The sequence below is a fragment of the Geotrypetes seraphini genome, chromosome 12 (assembly GCF_902459505.1).
Source record: "Geotrypetes seraphini chromosome 12, aGeoSer1.1, whole genome shotgun sequence".
NCBI classification, from domain to species: Eukaryota; Metazoa; Chordata; class Amphibia; order Gymnophiona; family Dermophiidae; genus Geotrypetes; species Geotrypetes seraphini.
Window position 1 is genome coordinate 109,615,886 of NC_047095.1, and position 18,275 is coordinate 109,634,160.

Consider the following 18,275-nt stretch of genomic DNA (forward strand, 5'->3'; position numbering starts at 1 on the left):
AGTCCCTTTCTTGGGTACTCTCATTCAATAACATCCCTCCCATCATATAGTTGTACCTCGGGTTTCTGTTTCCCACATGTAATACTTTACATTTCTCAACGTTGAACTTCATCTGCCATCTCGTCGCCCATTCCCCAAGTTTGTTCAAGTTCGTTTGCAATTTTTTGCAATCCTCTTTAGTCCGAGCTCCACTAAATAGTTTGGTGTCGGCCGCAAATTTTATTATCTCACACTTCATCCCTGTTTCTAGATCATTTATGAATATATTAAATAGTAGCGGCCCGAGCACCGAGCCCTGCAGAACCCCACTCGTGACCCTCCTCCAGTCCGAGTAGTGGCCCTTAACTCCTACCCTCTGTTTCCTACCTGACAATCAGTTTCTGATCCATCCTTCCACCCCATGGTTCTTCAGTTTCCGGAGTAGGCGTTTATGGGGCACCTTGTCAAGGGCTTTTTGGAAATCTAGATATATGATGTCTATGGGGTCTCCTTTGTCCATCCGTTTGTTAATTCCTTCAAAGAAGTGCAATAAGTTCGTTAGGCACGATCTCCCCTTGCAGAAACCATGTTGGCTGGTTATCAGAAGTTCGTTTCTTTCAAAATGTTCATCGATGTTTTCTTTTCCCCATTCCCCGGAACCGAGGTCAGACTCACTGGTCTGTAGTTTCCCAGGTCACCTCTTGATCCCTTTTTAAAGATGGGCATAATGTTGGCTATCTTCCAGTCAACCGGGGTCATGCCTGTTTTCAGGGATAGATTGCAAATTTGCTGCACTAGTTCCGCTATAATAATAATAATAATAATAATAACTTTATTTTTCTATACCGCCACAATCTTGCGACTTCTAGGCGGTTTACATTCAAGAGAGCTGGACATTCAGCGATTTACAATATGTAGAAGGAATATAGAGTACAGAGACTTTAAGAAATCGAAATTACAAAATATACTGTTTGCTAAGAAAAAAAAAGGAAATTACAATATACAGTTTGTTTAGAGATTAAAAAAAAAAAACAAAAAACAGCGAAAATATATAGTTTGTTTAGAGATTCAGACGCATTAGAAGAATGGTCCTGAAATTACAAATGCTGCTCGATTAGGATTTCAGAGGGCATTTTGAAAAGAAACAGAGTGTTTGGTGAGGTTCTGTTTAGGTGATATATCTGTCGAATAAGGTAGTTTTTATGAGTTTTCTAAAAGCATTGTAGGTCAGTTCAGCTTTATTAAGCTATCTCCTCCTTTAATTCCTTCAGAACCCTTGGATGGATTCCGTCCGGATCTGGGGATTTGTCAGTTTTTAGTTTTTCTATCTGCCTGCGTACATATTCTAGGCTCATGGATGTTAATGGATGTTAATTTTTCTGCTTGATTTCCATTGAAGAATTGCTCAGGTTCCAGTATGTTGGATGTGTCTTCGTTTGTAAATACAGACGAAAAGAACATATTAAGTCTTTCTGACACTTCTTTCTCCTCCTTCACCACTCCCTTCCTGTCTCTGTTGTGCAGCAGTCCCACCTCTAGCCGGTTGCTTTCCTTTAACATATCTAAAGAATGGTTTGAAATTTCGTGCTTCCCTGGCTAGCCTCTCTTCATACTCTCTTTTGGCTTTTCAAACCACTCGGTGACATTCTTTTTGATACTTCCTGTGCTCTTTCCAGTTCCCCTCAGTTTTGTCCTTTTTCCATTTCCTGAATGAATTTTTCTTGTTGCCTATCACTTCCTTCACCATTTTAGTTATCCACGCCAGGTCTTTTGTTCAACTCTTTTTGTACCCATTTCTGAATCTGGGGATATACAGATTTTGTGCCTTGCTCACCATGTTCTTGAGAAAAGACAAGGCTTGTTCTACCATTTGCCATGTTTTGGAAGTGTTCCTAAGTTTCTTCCTTACCATTTCCCTCATTGCTTCGTAGTTTCCTTTCCTGAAGTTGAAAGTTGTCGCTATGGTTCTCTTTCTTTTCGATATTCCTACTTCAACCTTGAAATTGATCATATTATGATCGCTGTTTCCCAATGGTCCCACTACCTCTACTTCCTTTGCAGGTCCCCTTAACCCATATATGATTAGATCCAGAATGGCATTTCCTCTTGTTGGTTCTCTAACAAGCTGCTCCATGAAACAATCTTGTATAGCTTCCAGGAATCCTGTCTCCCTAGCGCATTTTGAGCTTCCAAGACTCCAGTATATCCCAGGGTAGTTGAAGTCTCCCATAATAACCGTGTTACCACTTTTGTATTCTCGCATCATCTCGGCTTCCATTTCTTCATCGATATCTCCAGTTTGCCCGGGTGGATGATAGTATAAGCCCATCTTTATTTCAGGCCCTTTCCTTCCCGATATTTTAACCCATAGCGATTACAGCTTGTTGGTCATCTCTGCTGTGTCCATTTTTGTTGATTGTATGCTTTCTTTTATGTATAGGGCTATTCCAACTCCTTTCTGTCCTGACCTGTCCTAGAGCTTGTGCCCCGGCAGTGTTGTATCCCATTTGTTTTCTTCATTCTACCATGTTTCAGAGACTCCAATGGCCATGGCTTCTAATTCCCCCATTTTGTTTCTTAGGCTCCTTGCATTAGTATATATGCAATTTAGATCCTGGTATTTTCTTGTCTTCATTTCCTTTCCCTGTGCTTCGGTCTTTAGTTTCTTCTCTTTTGTTACAATCCTTTTAACCTCCTCTTCTGGGTTAGTCAACTCTTGTAATTTGTCCATTGTTTCTTCCCAACCTTTTTTCCCCTCGGTATCTTCACGGGATACCTTCTTCCGAATCATTAATGCTTGGTCGACTGTCGGCTTTCCCTTTCTTCTTAGATTAAAGCCTGTTCTATTCCTCTCTGACGTTGTTTGCTAGAAGTCTTGTTCCCGCCGCGCTCATATGCAGTCCATCTCTCCTGTAGAGCTTGCTCTTGCCCCAAAATGTTGTCCAGTTCCTCACGAAGTGGAACCCTTCTTCCTCACACCATCTCCTCATCCACGCATTTATTGATTGTAGTTCATCCTGCCTTTTCACATCTGCCCTCGGTACTTGTAGGACCTCTGAGAATGCTATCTTTTGGGTCCTCATCTTTAGCTTCCTTCCCAGAATCTTGAACTATTCTATCAGCATGCTTCTTAAGAACATAAGAACATAAGCAGTGAAACATAGAAACATAGAAACATAGATATAGACGGCAGATAAGGGCCACGGCCCATCCAGTCTGCCCACCGCAATGACCCTTCCCCACCTAACTCAGTGAATAGATCCCACGTATCTATCCCATTTGGCCTTAAAATTAGGCACGCTGCTGGCCTCAGTGACCTGAAGTGGAAGATTATTCCAGCGGTCAACCACTCTCTCAGTGAAAAAGAATTTCCTGGTGTCACTGTGCAGTTTCCCTCCCCTGATTTTCCACGGGTGCCCCCTGGTTGCCGTGGGACCCATGAGAAGGAAGATATCTTCTTCCACTTCGATGCGACCCGTGAGATACTTGAACGTCTCGATCATGTCTTCCCTCTCTTTGCGTTCCTCGAGTGAGTAGAGCTGTAACTTATCCAGCCTTTCCTCGTAAGGGAGATCCTTGAGACCCGCGATCATCCGGGTTGCCATTCTCTGCACCGACTCTAGTCTCAGCACATCTTTTCGGTAATGCGGCCTCCAAAATTGCACACAGTACTCCAGGTGTGGTCTCACCATGGATCTATACAATGGCATAATGACTTCAGGCTTACGGCTGACGAAACTCCTGCGTATGCAACCTATGATTTGCCTTGCTTTGGAGGAAGCTTGCTCCACTTGATTGGCAGCCTTCATGTCCTCACTGACGATCACCCCTAGGTCACGCTCTGCTTCAGTTCTTGTTAGGATCTCGCCATTTAGGGTGTAAGTCTTGCATGGATTATGGCTGCCCAGGTGCACGACTTTGCATTTTTTGGCATTGAAGCTGAGTTGCCAGGACCTAGACCAGCGCTCCAGTAGTAGTAGGTCGTGCATCATGTTGTCGGGCATTGAGTTTTTGTCTGTTGTACTCTTGGCCACTACATTGCTTAGTTTGGCGTCATCAGCGAATAATGTTATTTTACCTCGGAGACCTTCTGCCAAGTCTCTTATGTAGATGTTGAACAGGATCGGGCCCAGGACGGAGCCCTGTGGCACTCCACTGATCACCTCCGTCATTTTGGAGGGGGTGCCATTCACCATTACCCTCTGAAGCCTACCCTCAAGCCAGTTCCCAATCCATTTCATCAGCGTGTCGCCCAATCCTATAGAACTCATTTTGCTCAGCAACCTGCGGTGTGGTACGCTATCGAATGCTTTGCTGAAGTCCAGGTATACGATGTCCAGGGACTCCCCAACATCCAGCTTTCTCGTCACCCAGTCAAAGAAGCCGATCAGGTTGGATTGGCAGGATCTCCCCTTAGTAAATCCATGTTGACGGGGATCACGTAGATTCTCCTCGTTCATGATCGTATCCAATTGGCATTTGATTAGAGTTTCCATTAGTTTGCTCACTATTGATGTGAGACTCACCGGTCTGTAGTTTGCTGTTTCCATCTTGGAGCCTTTCTTATGAAGTGGAATGACGTTAGCCATTTTCCAGTCCAACGGGACGTCACCTGTACTAAGGGAGAGATTGAAGAGTGCGGATAGCGGTTCCGCCAAGACATCACACAACTCCCTGAGCACCCTGGGGTGTAGGTTGTCAGGCCCCATTGCCTTGTTAACCTTGAGCTTTGACAGCTCGCAGTAGACACTGCTGGGCGTAAACTCGAAATTACTAAATGGATCAGCTGAGTCAACCCTTGTCTGCAGCTGAGGACCAAGTCCCGGCGCCTCGCGGGTGAAGACTGAGCAGAAGTATTCATTTAACAGTTGGGCTTTCTCCGAGTCCGTTTCTGCATAGTCTCCCCCTGGTTTCCTGAGGCGTACTATCCCACCTGAGTTCTTGTTCCTGTCACTGATATACCTGAAAAAGGATTTATCTCCTCTCTTTATGTTCCTTGCTAAAGACTCCTCCATTCGGAATTTGGCCTCTCTAACTGCTGTTTTGACTGTTTTTGACTTAGTCAGATAGATTTCCCTGGAGTCCTGTTTCCCTGATTGTTTGTAAGAGATGAATGCTTTTTTCTTCTCCTTGATGAGGTCCGAGATCTCCGTAGAGAACCATTGTGGCTTATTGTTCCTACTCCGTTTACTTACCGATTTAACATAGCGGTTTGTTGCTTCCTGTATGGTGGCTTTTATAGTTGACCACATTTCTTCCACGTTATCGGTTTCTGTTTGGCTTTGTAGCACCTGGTGAACGAAGTCTCCCATTTCTTTGAAGTTTGTGTCCTTGAATTTAAGGACCTTGGTCAGTGTGGTAGATTTAGTGAAACCTTTTCTGAGATTGAACCATACCATGTTGTGGTCGCTGGAGGCCAATGTGTCGCCCACCGAGACCTCTGTGACACTTTCTCCATTGGTAAGTATCAGGTCTAGGATTGCCTGATCCCTTGTTGGTTCCAACACTAGTTGCCTTAGTCTTGCTCCCTTCAAGGAATTTAATAGCCTCCTGCTGCTGCATGAAGCAGAGGAAAGCGTGACCCAATCCACATCAGGCATGTTGAAGTCACCTAACAATACTGTGTCCCCACGCAAGGTGATATTCTCTATATCTCCGATTAATTCCATATCTTGGTCATCCTGTTGTCTTGGGGGTCTGTATACTACGCCAAGATACAGGCATTTGTCCTTCCCTCTGGCCAAATTTACCCAAAGGGATTCTCCAGTGTACCGTACATCTGTGATTCTGGTGACTTTAATGTCATCTTTAGTATATAATGCTACACCTCCTCCCATTTTGCCCTCCCTGTCCCGGCGAAGCAAGTTGTAACCCGGTATGACCATGTCCCACCCGTGGGAGTCTGTGAGCCAGGTCTCAGATATCGCCACCACATCCAAGTCGGCATTTATAATTTCTGTTTCCAGTTCCAGGATCTTGTTTCCCAGACTGTGGGCGTTGACGTACATAGCCCTCCATGTTGTATGTTTGTTATGTCTCAGTGGGGACATTCCTGCTATAGCAACTAGGCCACCTTTAGCATTATTTGCATGTCTCGTACTCTTCCTAGACCCAGAGCTGCAACGTGCACCTTTCCCGGACTCCCCATACCCAGAACTACAGTTTATGGCTAACCCAGACTCAGAATTGTGTGTACTCTGTGGGGGTATTCCCTCTTGAGCAACTTGACTTCCTATAATACAGTTTGCAGTGTGTATTCTGTCGCTGGACCCAGAATTACAATGTGTAATTCTTCTAGTCCCAGAATCACAGTGTGCACCCCTCCTAGATCCAGAATTACAATTTGAACTCCCCTTAGACCCAGATTTACAATGTATACTCCCCTTAGCCCCAGCATAACAATGTGATCCAGAATTATAATGTGACCCTGAATTATAGTGTTTACTTTCTTTAGTCTCCCTTACTTCAGTCTCAAGAAGAAATTGGTAGCTTAGCATCGTGTCAATCCCTCCCAGGTCATATCAGCTGTTAAGATAAGTGGCTGAAAATAAGGCTTAAAGTGTTAATCTTTAATACAGTCTTTAATACGATAAGAATTTAACTTATGAAAGGGTATTTAAATAATGAAAAAATGAAAAATAAATTAACATACGGCTGATGATGAAAGTCTGCATAATTCACGCTATAAATTTATACCAGCGATGGAGTAGTGGTACTGAGGCCTAAGGATATATAGAAAAAGAATCTGGATCATTGCAAGGAATTATGATATTTTATTGGATATTGTTCCGGAATACTGTAAGTAGAAAAATTTTACATCATATTTGATTGCTGATTTTATGTTAGGTGGCTGAGGGTCCTGCTTCAGTTCCAGGGTTCTCCAGGTCATCTGGGTTTTTTTTTTCCTTTTTTGAAAAATATCCTTCTTAAAAAATTTCAAAAATATTAATCAGAAATTTTTTTGAGAAGGGTATTTTTCAAAGAAGTATATGTTCTTTCTCCTTTTTTTAATTTTTATAAATCTTTATTCATTTTTAACACTTTCATCCTGTATACAATTTTGGTGTTTTTTTTTTCCATGGCCACACTGTTCAGTCTCCTGCTATGGCTGCCTCTATCCATCCCCCTCAACCACTGTCCAAGAGGTCACAGGTGTCTTGGGATGAGGATTCTTTTCTGGCTGATCCGATTCCTCCGGATGAAGACTTGGATCTTAGGGAGGACTTTCCAGATCCATTACGCAGGGGTAGGTAATTCCGTTCCTCGAGAACCAGAGACAGGTCAGGTTTCAGGATATCTACAATGAATATGCATGAGATGGATTTGCAAGCACTGACTCCATGAGATGCAAATCTATCTCATGCATATTTATTGTAGATATCCTGAAAACCAGACCTGGCTCCGGCTCTCGAGAACTGGAATTGCCTACCCCTGTATTAGGGGATCTGATGTCTTAGATGGAGGTTTTTCAGAGGTGCTGGTTGGTGAGAACACATCTGTTGTGCATATATTTCATCAGGAAGAGTTGCAGGAGCTCATTCCTCAGGTGTCTTCAGTTTTACAATTTGAAGAGGAATCTAACGACCCCTCTTGTGTTGTCGATCCTCTGCTTAGAGGGATCTAGTCAACATCCCACTCTTTCCATATGATATTTGGGAAGTAGTGCATGCTCAGTGGAATGTATCAGATGCACCTTTTCAATTGACGCTGTCCATGGCCAGACTCTACCCCATTCCTGATGGTGATAGAGAAATCTTTGTCTCCTGTGGCAGATGCAGTGGTCTCGGCTATTACGCACAGACATACCGTGCCAGTAGAAGGTGGCTCAGCTCTGAGAGACCCTCAGGGCCGTAAGATGGAAGCTCTACTTAAACTCAGTTTTGATTTGGCTGCTCTGGCTGCCAAGGCAGTGATTTGTGGTGGTCTAGTACCCTGGGCTTGTTTCCAATGGTCTGAGAGAGTTCTTGACTGTGAAATGGCTGACTAGTCTTTAGTGAATCAGGAAGTTGCTAAGATTGAGCTGGGAGCTTCTTATCTCTCTGATGCCATGTATGATCTGTTGCGTCCATGGATCTGGGTGTAGTGAACCGCTATACCTTGTGGCTTCAGGGTTGGTTGGTGGATGCAAGGTCAGATTTGGTCAGTGGATGCAGTGTCTAAGGCTAAGCTCAGTAAGTTTCCCTTTCAGAGTTCCTTTCTCTATGGGGAGGAGTTGGATAAGCTGGTTCAGGCCTTGAGTGACTCTAAGGTGCCTCAGTTATTAGAGGACCAATCTCACCAAGCTTCTCAAGGTGGTTCTGCCTGGGAACATTTGAGAGAATTTCATAGGTTCTGCCCTGGCTGGTATGCTACCTCATTTCCTTCTAGAGGATTTACTTCCAATGCATGCAGTCCTTTCAGGGGGCCCACAAGGAGTGAAGGCGGGGACAGGTGTGCGACTCCTCTGGAGGCTCGTCCACTGCTTGTCTTGTCCAATTACTCATTGCGGGTCCTTTCCCCAGTTACAGTTGGAGCCCGGTTGTGAGAGTTTTGTCAGGGGTGGACCGAGATCACAACAGATCAGTGGGTCCAAGCAGTGATTCAGAACAGTTATGCTCTGGAGTTTTCCCGACCTTTGCTAGATTATTTCCTCTCCTCTCCTTGTCAGGCAACTTGGAAGAGGAGGGCTTTTTTGTCAGGCACTGCTCAGTTTGCTGGACCTCAAAGCAGTAGTCCCAGTGCCTCCTCAGGAGATTCTCACTGGCAGGTACTCCATTTACTTTATAGTGTCCAAGAAAGAGGGGTCTTTTCAGCCCATGCTGGATCTCAAAGGTATCAACAGAGCACTCCTAGTTCTGTCCTTTCATACGGAAACCATGAAGTCCATAATTCTGGGTTGTCCAACCTGGGCAATTTCTGACTTCTCTCGATTTGACGGAGGCATATCTGCATGTTCCTATTTGGGCCTCCCATCAACGATTCCTTTGCTTTGCAATTTTGGGAAAGCATTATCAGTTTTGTGAGCTTCCCTTTGGGATAGCTACAGTGCCGCAGTGGCTTACCAAGGGGAGGCGGGGGCGGTCCGCCCCGGGTGCAGCCTTAGTTGGGGGTGCACAGCCAGACAGGTCTGGAAAATTCCTGGGCTGCGATGGCACTCAGCGGCATTGGCGCCCCCTCTCCGCGATGGCACTCAGCGGCATCGGTGCCCCCCCTGCCCCGCGAAAGCACTCAAGTTTAGCCTCCTTCTCCCGGCATCAGCAAAACTTTAGATCGGCAACAGGTGCTCAGTCAAAAGCTTCCCGTGACTCAGCTTCCTGTTTCCGCCCAGGGAGTTCAGTCAGGGGAAGCTTTTGACTGAGCACCTGTTGCCGATCTGAAGTTCTGCTGTAAAAGGGGGAGGGATTAATTTGTGATGACATATTCTATACTAGGCGAAGATATTTTCTGTGTTCTCTGTGTTTGAAAGACATGGTTTTCTGTTAGGATTGACGGTGTAGGATTGATCTGTACTAGTCTGGCTTGTTTAGTTTTACAATGGTGTATTGATGTTGTACTGCTCACTGCATATGTAAGATGCTACCTTTTCCTAGGTACTCATGTGTGACGTTTGGCTTGTTACTAAAAATCATATTTTTCGTACAGATGGGGGGGTGCCAAAATATGATGGGCCCCAGGTATCACATATGCTAGGTACGCCACTGCAGTGCTGCACACCTTCACCAAGATTATTGTAGTGGTGGCAGTGGCCTTGCGTAACGAGGGCATTCTGGTGTACCGTTATCTGGATGATTGGTTAATTCAAGCAAAGTCACAATTCTTCTGACTGGTATTATTACACTTCTCACAAATACTTCCTTTTAAATGATTATTTGTCTTGTATTTAATGAAAGAAAGCTTTTGCATACTCATATGTAAAAAAAACACAACAGCCTATGTTTAATATTAAATGCACAGATTAGGGAAGATATCCCTCGAGGCTGAACCTTAGAGGAGAGGAGTCCTATAAAGATCACATGGTGTCCACACAGCTACAGGATGCTCACCTGGATCGGAGTTCACATCAATATCAACACAAGATTTCCATGCTCCCTCTATATTGTAATCTGTGACCATCAATGCATATTCCTGCGTCAATTTTGAAATTGCTTGATTAATGTGATGTTTTGTTTTCTGCTCATAATACAAAGCTTCAAAAGGATGGGGGTAACCAAGACCTGTTCAGTATCCTCTGTTATGTTATGTTTATTAATGCTTTATGCTGATCTGTGGAGGACAACTGACTGCCAGGATCCACTGGTAGAAGGAAACTTCCCAGAGCAATATTTCAAGGAAGGCGACGTCATGATTGGGGGATTCATACAAATGTTCATTTATCATGAAATGGCACGCCCCACCTTCACATATGTACCCTACTTGGATGACCATTTCAAGTAAGTGGCAATGTGGCCTATTTCCTATCTGAATTGTACTTGTAAATTTCATTTTGCTGGCTGCCGACATGAACTGCAAATGTAATTTCTACCCCAAGAGGGAATCTTTTCATGCCCACTGCAGTTTCTTCATTTCCCTGTCTCTGTGACACAAGTTTATAGTTGAATGCTCACACTTGGCAATCAGAGTTTGTGAACACTTTATTTCTTACTAAGCTGTGGTAGAGGCTTCTACTGTGGCCCAGAGCACGGAATGCTCTGATGCTGCTCACAGAAACCTCTACAATATCTTAGTAAAAGGGGTGGGGGGTGGGTGGGTTAGTTAGCAATTAACAGGTGAGAAACATTAGCAGATCGATTCTCATTGTCAATATAATAAGTTTCTTTAGGATGCTAGGGCCCTCTTTTACTAAGGGGTGCTAACCAATTAGCGCGCGCTAATCAATTTAGCGTGAGCTAAACGCTAACACGTGCATGTTAGTCTATGGATGTGTTAGCGTTTAGCGTGCGTTAATCAGTTAGTGCACCTTAGTAAAAGAGGGGGTATGTTTCATCATTTTTTGCTCTTTTTTACTAATTCTTTTTTTTTTCGGGAGGAGGGGGTGTTGACTTTAGATTTTAAAAGAATACCGCACTGATTTTCCTGCCTAAATATTCTCTGCTCTCACTAATTAAAAATGCATGAAGGCTTCTGATTTTAGGCAGCCAGAGGTGTGTTTTGATCTTGAAGGAAAACAGAGAATAAATTTTTCACAAGAACACGGGGGTTCTCCCCTTTACCACCCAAAAAAAGAGAAAGTGCAAACCACGTTGTACAGATCTTCTATGAGGAAACCTCATAGGAAGCAGAGGAGAACAAAGAATTCAGGAGGGTTTATCCCAGACGGTAATATTTCCAAGTATATTAGTTATGTTCATGGGAAGAGAAAATATACGAGAAGGTGCTGAAAAGTTCTCAGCCCAACCAAGAAGAGAATGATGAGGTTCAATCAATGATCTGAAAAAATGTCAAAACAGAGAATTTTGTTTTTGTAACTTGGCACTTAATGAAATAACACTTTTCAACCACAATGGCAAAATAACTTTCAGAATTTAGGAAGTTGGTAACTTACAATATAATCACAAATCTCAAAAGACTACTCACTTCCATATCTTCTGTGGTCATCTTTGTATAGCTTCAGTATAAATATGTTAATAGTGATTCACACTGCATGTTGTTTTTTATGACTTTATAGGCATGAAAAGATGAAAATGCAGTGTTTTCACATTTTAAATAGGTAAAGTGCAAAATTTGGCTTTCCTGGTCACAAAAGCAAAGGGGGTTTTTGGGTTGTTGTTTTTTTTTTTTTTTTTTCAAATAACAGACATTTTCTATACTTTTTAGGCATGAACAATATATTTATTTAAAATATTTATAATCTGCTTAACACCTAAGCGGTTCACAATAAAACACACATAAAAGAATAGACATACAATAATATCAAATAGGGCAAAAAACACCCACCAACATCTACCCATATATAAACTCTTCTTCGAAAATGGTTCAACAATCTTCCATTTAAGTGGGAAATTCAAATATCAAACAAACGCTTGAACAAAAAAGTATGTTTTGATCAACTTCCAAAAGTTGTATCACCTTAGAGGACACAGCTATAAACTTCACATAAAGGGTGCCAGGTGTATATCTCACTATAATTTATGGTGAGCCCCCCCCAACTCCCCTAAACCTACTAGACCCACCTGTCTACCACCCCAATAGCCCTTATGGCTACAGGTGACACCTATATGGCAATAGAGTAGGGTTTTGGTGGCTTCACACTTTCTATCGTAAATGTAGTGGTTAGAGTGGCTTATAGGCTTAGGTCCTCCTCTCTAAGGTTCACTAATCCACCCACCAGGTTATTTAATACACCTCTGTGCTGCTCTACTAGGCTTTGCCATACCAAGTGCTGCTGTTCTAGAGACAGGTACGCTCACTTTAATTCAGAAATTTGGGGGTCGGAGGGGGGTCAGTGACCACTGGGGGAGTATGTGTGTGGGGGAGGGGTCATGCCTTCATGTATCCAGTGGTCATCTGTTCAGTTTGTGTCCCTTTGTGGCACTTAGATGCTTCTAAAACAGGTCTAGACCAAAACATGTGGAGGGGCATAATCAAAAGGGACGTCTAAGTCCGTTTACATCCATCTCACAAGTCATCCAAAGTAAAAAAAAAAAAAAACAGCTTAAGACACATTTTCGAAAGACACGTCCAACTTTTTTTTCATTTTGAAAATTGTCTAATTACACGTCCTGCCGATCTGATCGTCCAAGCTACTAAATCGTCTATCTTTATACCACATTTTCGTCCAACTTTCCGTCCAAGTCCAAAACACCTAGAACAAGCCCTGTTGGACGTGGGAGGGGTCTGCAAAGTGATAGACTGCACACCCAGACATGCCACCTAAATAGTGGGGTACCAAACAGGGCACTTCTGTGAACTTCACAAAAAGGGTGCCATGTCTTCTCCTCCCTACAGTTCCCTTATAGGTTATGGTGAGCCCCCAAACCACCTCCAGAATCCCCTAGACCCACTTATCTACCACCCTAATAGCCCTTATGACTGCAGGAGTCACTTATATGCCAGTACAAAAGGGTTTTAGGGGTGTATAGGGGAGTGCAAATGTTTAAGTATCAATGCAGTGATTACAGGGGCTTATGGGCATGGGTCCTCCTCTCCATGAGTCCCTAACCAACCCCCAAGGTGACTTAAGCTGCCTCTGGGCTGGTCGACTAGGCTTTCCTATGCCAGGCAGCCTGGTGATGATGGTCTGGAGGCTGAATTTTAAAGTTATGATTAACATTTTTATGGGGTGGGGGGGATGATCACTGGGGTAGTGTGTGGGGGTTTGTTTTATGTGTTTGTATTGCTTATCTGGTGACTTTAGTTGGGATCAAAGCAGTTTACAATATAATTCACAACAATTTTGAAAAGAACTCCATTCATATAGAAAAAGAAAGAAAAGAAAGCTATTTTTATCTATACCCTTATCCTTCATTGCCAATTCTAGACTTTATTCCTTTCATCTAGTTGCCCTGTATGCCTGGAGTAAACTACTTGAGTTTGTCTGCCAAGCCCCTTCCCTCACCTTGTTTAAAAGTAGACTGAAAACCCACCTTTTTGATAGGGCCTTCAATCCATAACTTAACTCCCGTCTGCCCACTGCTTACCACCCTGGCCATCAGATTAAGCAACTCCGGAGGAGGGAGGTCTTCTTAAAGGAGTGCATCATCCTAGTGAAATAGGAAGCAATCCTGTAGCCAGGACCTTCCCACCAGGAAATGCAATGTCTTCTCACACTGAGGATGTGTCTCCAGGGGCTTCTGTCCAAGAGAGAAGGGTTAGGATGGCCATTATAGAAGGCTTTCAATCATTAGGCATGTAGATAGTTGGGTCGCTGGTGGAGATGAGGATCGGTTGGTCACTTGCCTGCCTGGTGTGAAGATTTTAGACAGTGCTGAGAAGGAACCTCCTGTCTTGGTACATGTTGGTACCAATGACAAAGGGAAATGTGGTAGGGACATTCTGGAAGCCAAATTTAGGCTCTTAGGCAGTTAGTTAAAATCCAGGGCCTCCAAGATGACATTTTCAGAAGTGCTCCCTGTTTCACACGCAGGATCCAAGAGACAGACAGAGTTCCGGAGACTATTGGCTCCTTTTACTAAGCTGTGCTAGTGGTTTTAGCGGGTGCTGCATTACCGCATACGCTAATCCCGTGCTACGCACCAAGAACTAACACCAGCCCAATGCTGGTGTTAGCGTCTATCGTGCGTGCTAATACTGCTAGGCTCCCCGAAAGCCTGTATCTACAAGAGATTCCTTGACAGAACACTGTCATTTCAAGCAGGCAAATGAAATAAATATCTAACCACCCTCATTTCCAACTCAACCATCCTACCAATCCTGGCACGTAGCACCAACCCATAGGACGTGCTGGTGCTGAAAGAGCCTGCTGCTGATCTCTGCTGAGCTGCTGCGGGGCCTTGAGCATCTGTGCATGCTCAAGGCCTTCTGGCTCCCACCCTTTTCGAGAATCTCATGAGAATCTCATGGAAAGTGGGAGCCAAAAGGCCTTGAGCATGCGCAGATTTTCAAGGCCCCACAGCAACCCAGCAGAGATCAGCGGCAGGCATGGCAGGATCTTTCGGCACCGTCATGTCCTGTGTGTTGGTACTGCATGCCGGTGTCCTGTTCGCTTGAGGTAAGGGTTTGGGCTGCAGGGGATGAGGTTTTTTTGGGGATGTGGTGGGTGGGGTGGAAGTACGCCAATGGCCTTGGGAGGGAAGGATCTTTTTGGGATGTGGAATGAATCATCTGAGTTTCCCTTACTTTGCATGGGGAAACTCGCTTTGATACATGAGCATTTTGATTTACAAGCATGCTTCTGGAACGAATTATGATCGCAAACCAAGGTTCCAGTATAATTGCATATTTGGATGTTTCTCTAAGAACCCTGATAAAAAAAATGTTATCTCCTTAATATCATTACAGCTACCTTCCATTTAACATGTATAATTTATTGGCCTTTGTGTTTGCGGTGGAGGAAATTAACAACAGCACAGAGCTCTTACCTAATCTCACACTGGGTGTCAACATTTATGAGTCTTTCGACAATTCCCGTATTCTAATTCTCAATGCTGCGAAGATCTTTTCTGAAAGGTTCAGTTTTCTAAATTACAACTGCAAATTATCTAGGCCCCTGGCTGCTATCATTGAAGGCCTTTCAGCTGAGAAATCAACTAACCTCTACAACACGTTCAACATATATCACTACCCACAGGTCAGGGAAGTCATAATTTTACGTTACACGCTACCCTATATAAACAGGCTCTACAGACCATCATATTTCCTCAAGATGATTTCATTATCCAGATATTGAACACTGATAAACTAGAGATTAACAGATAATCACTAGAAAATGCATGCATGCTATTAATGATGAGGGAGTTGGTAAAAACTTGCTATGCTAACTGAAGTGAAATCTTATCCAAAAAATGATAAAAGAATCTAAGGAAGTTTGCAAATGGAGAGTGAAGAGAGAAGAAAATAAAACAGCTGGAAGAAGGATATTATTACCTCTAGGAAGTACAAGGGTGACATTTAAATGCCTTGTTTGATCCCACAGTGTGATGAGGTATCTAAACATCATTCAACTCTCTCATCCTCAGGTTAGTTAATGTACCCATTCAGAGTGATAGGAACCTGGAGTGATAGAACTTCTTTGACGACAGTCAGACATTCCTAATAGATGGATGGAATAAAGGAAGGAGGGAGGAGACATGAATTGGAACAACGAACGGAGAGAGAGTGGGAGAGCATGAACTTGGCACATAGGATGGAAGAATGGAGGGAGTGAGAGAAAGAGATGCTGAGGTAGGGGAGGGAATAGAAAGGGAGAATTGTTGAGCATGAGTGTCAGAGTAAGAGGGAGAGAGAGAGAGGGTGCACATGGGGAAATGAAGAAAGTGGAGAATTTGGGGGCATAGGGAGGGAGAGAAAGTTATTGGACATGGTGGTGAAAGAGGAGTGAGGTTAGGTGTTGAATATCCATGCCTAACAAGATAAGTTGGATAACATAGCTGGTTTAGCAGTAGGCATTAACCATGAATATTCAGGGTAAAAACTCATGGGTTCATGCTGAATATTTGTGGTTAGCTGTACAAATGCTATTTAACTGGTCAGCGGTCATTGTTGACCAGCTGAGATAGGGCTGAATATTGGGGGAACTGTTTCAAAAGTTTCATTTATTAAAAAATTTATAACCCACAGGTCCAACAATTCTGTGCGGAATACAATAAAACAACAAAAAATGGAGGAACTGGAAAAGAAATCCACAAAACCCCCCACAATATTTCCAGTTTAAATGTACACTGGTGGAAAATGCTCAGTACCTTAACCCCACATGAGCACTTAACTGCAAACTAACTTCAAGCTATTATAACTAAATAGGGGAAATGCCTCAGATGCTGCAAAGCAAACGTTGCTTTGACACTAGGAAAAGGAGCTTAAGTAATTCGTTAGCTCCCTTTCAACTTTCTATCACTGGCGAAAATCCCCCTAGGTTATGCTTGAAAGAACAATAAAAAAAACAACGATCAGCACTTATCTTTCACTGCCGTGACTGCTACGTTCTCTTTTGAGACAATAAAAGCCGACGGTGGCCAGCGTTTAATGACCTGCTGATCATTTCTTCAGGGCTCTGAAGTATTAGCAACACATAGGGCTAGATTCACGAACCTGCCTGATCAGGCCCAATCAGGGCAGGTACGATGAATTCACGAAGCCCCAATATGCAGATGGGGGCGATCGGAGGAACACATCCATCTGCTTTTCCAGATCGCTCAATAGCGATCCCAGCACATGCGCAGACCATCTGTAGATGGTCTGCACATGCATTGGACCTCAGGGCTGGCATAGATTAAAAAAAAAAAAATAGGTGATCGTTTTAATGGAGCCCGTGGTTTTAACCTGCTTAAGCCTGTGGGTTAAAACCACGGGCTTGCAGTGCGGGGAATGGAGGCAGTCAGGCAGGTGCGTTCGGGGCTGCAGGATAGAGGGTTACAGGGCAGAGAGTAGGGCAGCAGATGGCAGGGCAGTCGGAAAGGGTTTCAGTGACTGGTCCTCAGCAGTCGCTTGTTTTTGATCGGCCAGCCCAATCAGTGTTGCAGGGTTTTGTTTAGTGAATCACATCCCTGCCTACTTTACATGCCATTGCTCTCATTTGCATGCGTGGATCGGAGGATGGTCGGAAGAGAGGTAAGTGAATTGGGCCAGGGTAGCTAAGGGGTCGCAAACTGATCGGTACATGATTGTTTGCTTTGTGAATCTAGCCAATAGAGTCTTACCTTACCCCGCAGACTCTATGTGTCGCTAACACTTCAGAGCCCTGAAGAAATGATCAGCAGATCATGAAACGTTGGCCACCGTCGGCTTTTATTGACTCAAAAGAGAAACATAGTAACATAGTAAATGACGGCAGATAAAGACTGATGACCTTGGCCTATGTCTTAAGTAGTCCTGAGGAGGGCCAGCTTGGTTTACCTGGACAGGTACGAGTGAGGTGATAAAAGTGAGCAAACATGAAATAATTAAAAAAAATTCAGCTATTACACTTTCTCACATTGCACCAGGATTTACTAGTTAGAAAAACCTGTTGATAGATAGGGCCTAATCCAAGAGCAAGTGAGAATGTGGAGTAGTAGCTATAAATGAATAAATGAAAATTGGATAAGCTGAAATATAATAATCAGAAATACAAAAGTTCAAGATAAAGATTCTAAGTTAACATATTGATTTGATACATGTCTCATGTGCTTGATGATACAGGAAGGCAGGCTAAGACATTCGGTGATTGATAACTACCATACCAAATTTACCCCAGATGGAAAAGCTTAAGTTTATAGGACTTCTTTGTTTTGAAGAGTGACCAGCCTGAACTAGGCCAATCCTCAGGGAAATGTAGGCAGACAGGAGTTGGCTTTTGACCTGGTATCCATATACCAGGGGGCCCTAAGGTTGTCATGACTTGAGTTTTGCTGTGGGAAAGACAGATCGAAACCATATGTGTATCATGGTATGTATTGATTCAAAATTAAGTGTTAGTAAGTCAGTAAGTCAGTAAAATTACACAATAGAAATTTACTTATGTAGCTATAGGGGTAAGTTAACAAGTATAGATTAGGAATATATTTTATTTTGATTTTCATATATCTGAAATCCTGAAGAGATCCTGATAAGGTTACAGCTGGTGTTTGACCTCTGACCTTAAGCAACTTTTTTCTACTCATAGAATCTTGATGGGAGGGGTAACTGCTCTTTCCATTTTTTCTTTGTTCAGTCTTAGTGAGACA

At 43.3% G+C, this 18,275-nt stretch overlaps 1 protein-coding gene across 1 annotated transcript in view; it reads left to right on the forward strand.

Moving 5' to 3' along the window:
• Positions 1-8,046: 8,046 nt before the first annotated feature.
• Positions 8,047-18,275, forward strand: part of LOC117346286 (vomeronasal type-2 receptor 26-like) — a 46,365-nt gene continuing 36,136 nt past the window's right edge. The window contains exons 1-2 of the mRNA XM_033915687.1: positions 8,047-8,108; positions 14,917-15,205. Of these exons, the coding sequence (XP_033771578.1) occupies positions 8,047-8,108; positions 14,917-15,205 (351 nt within the window). The remainder of the gene's footprint in view (positions 8,109-14,916; positions 15,206-18,275) is intronic.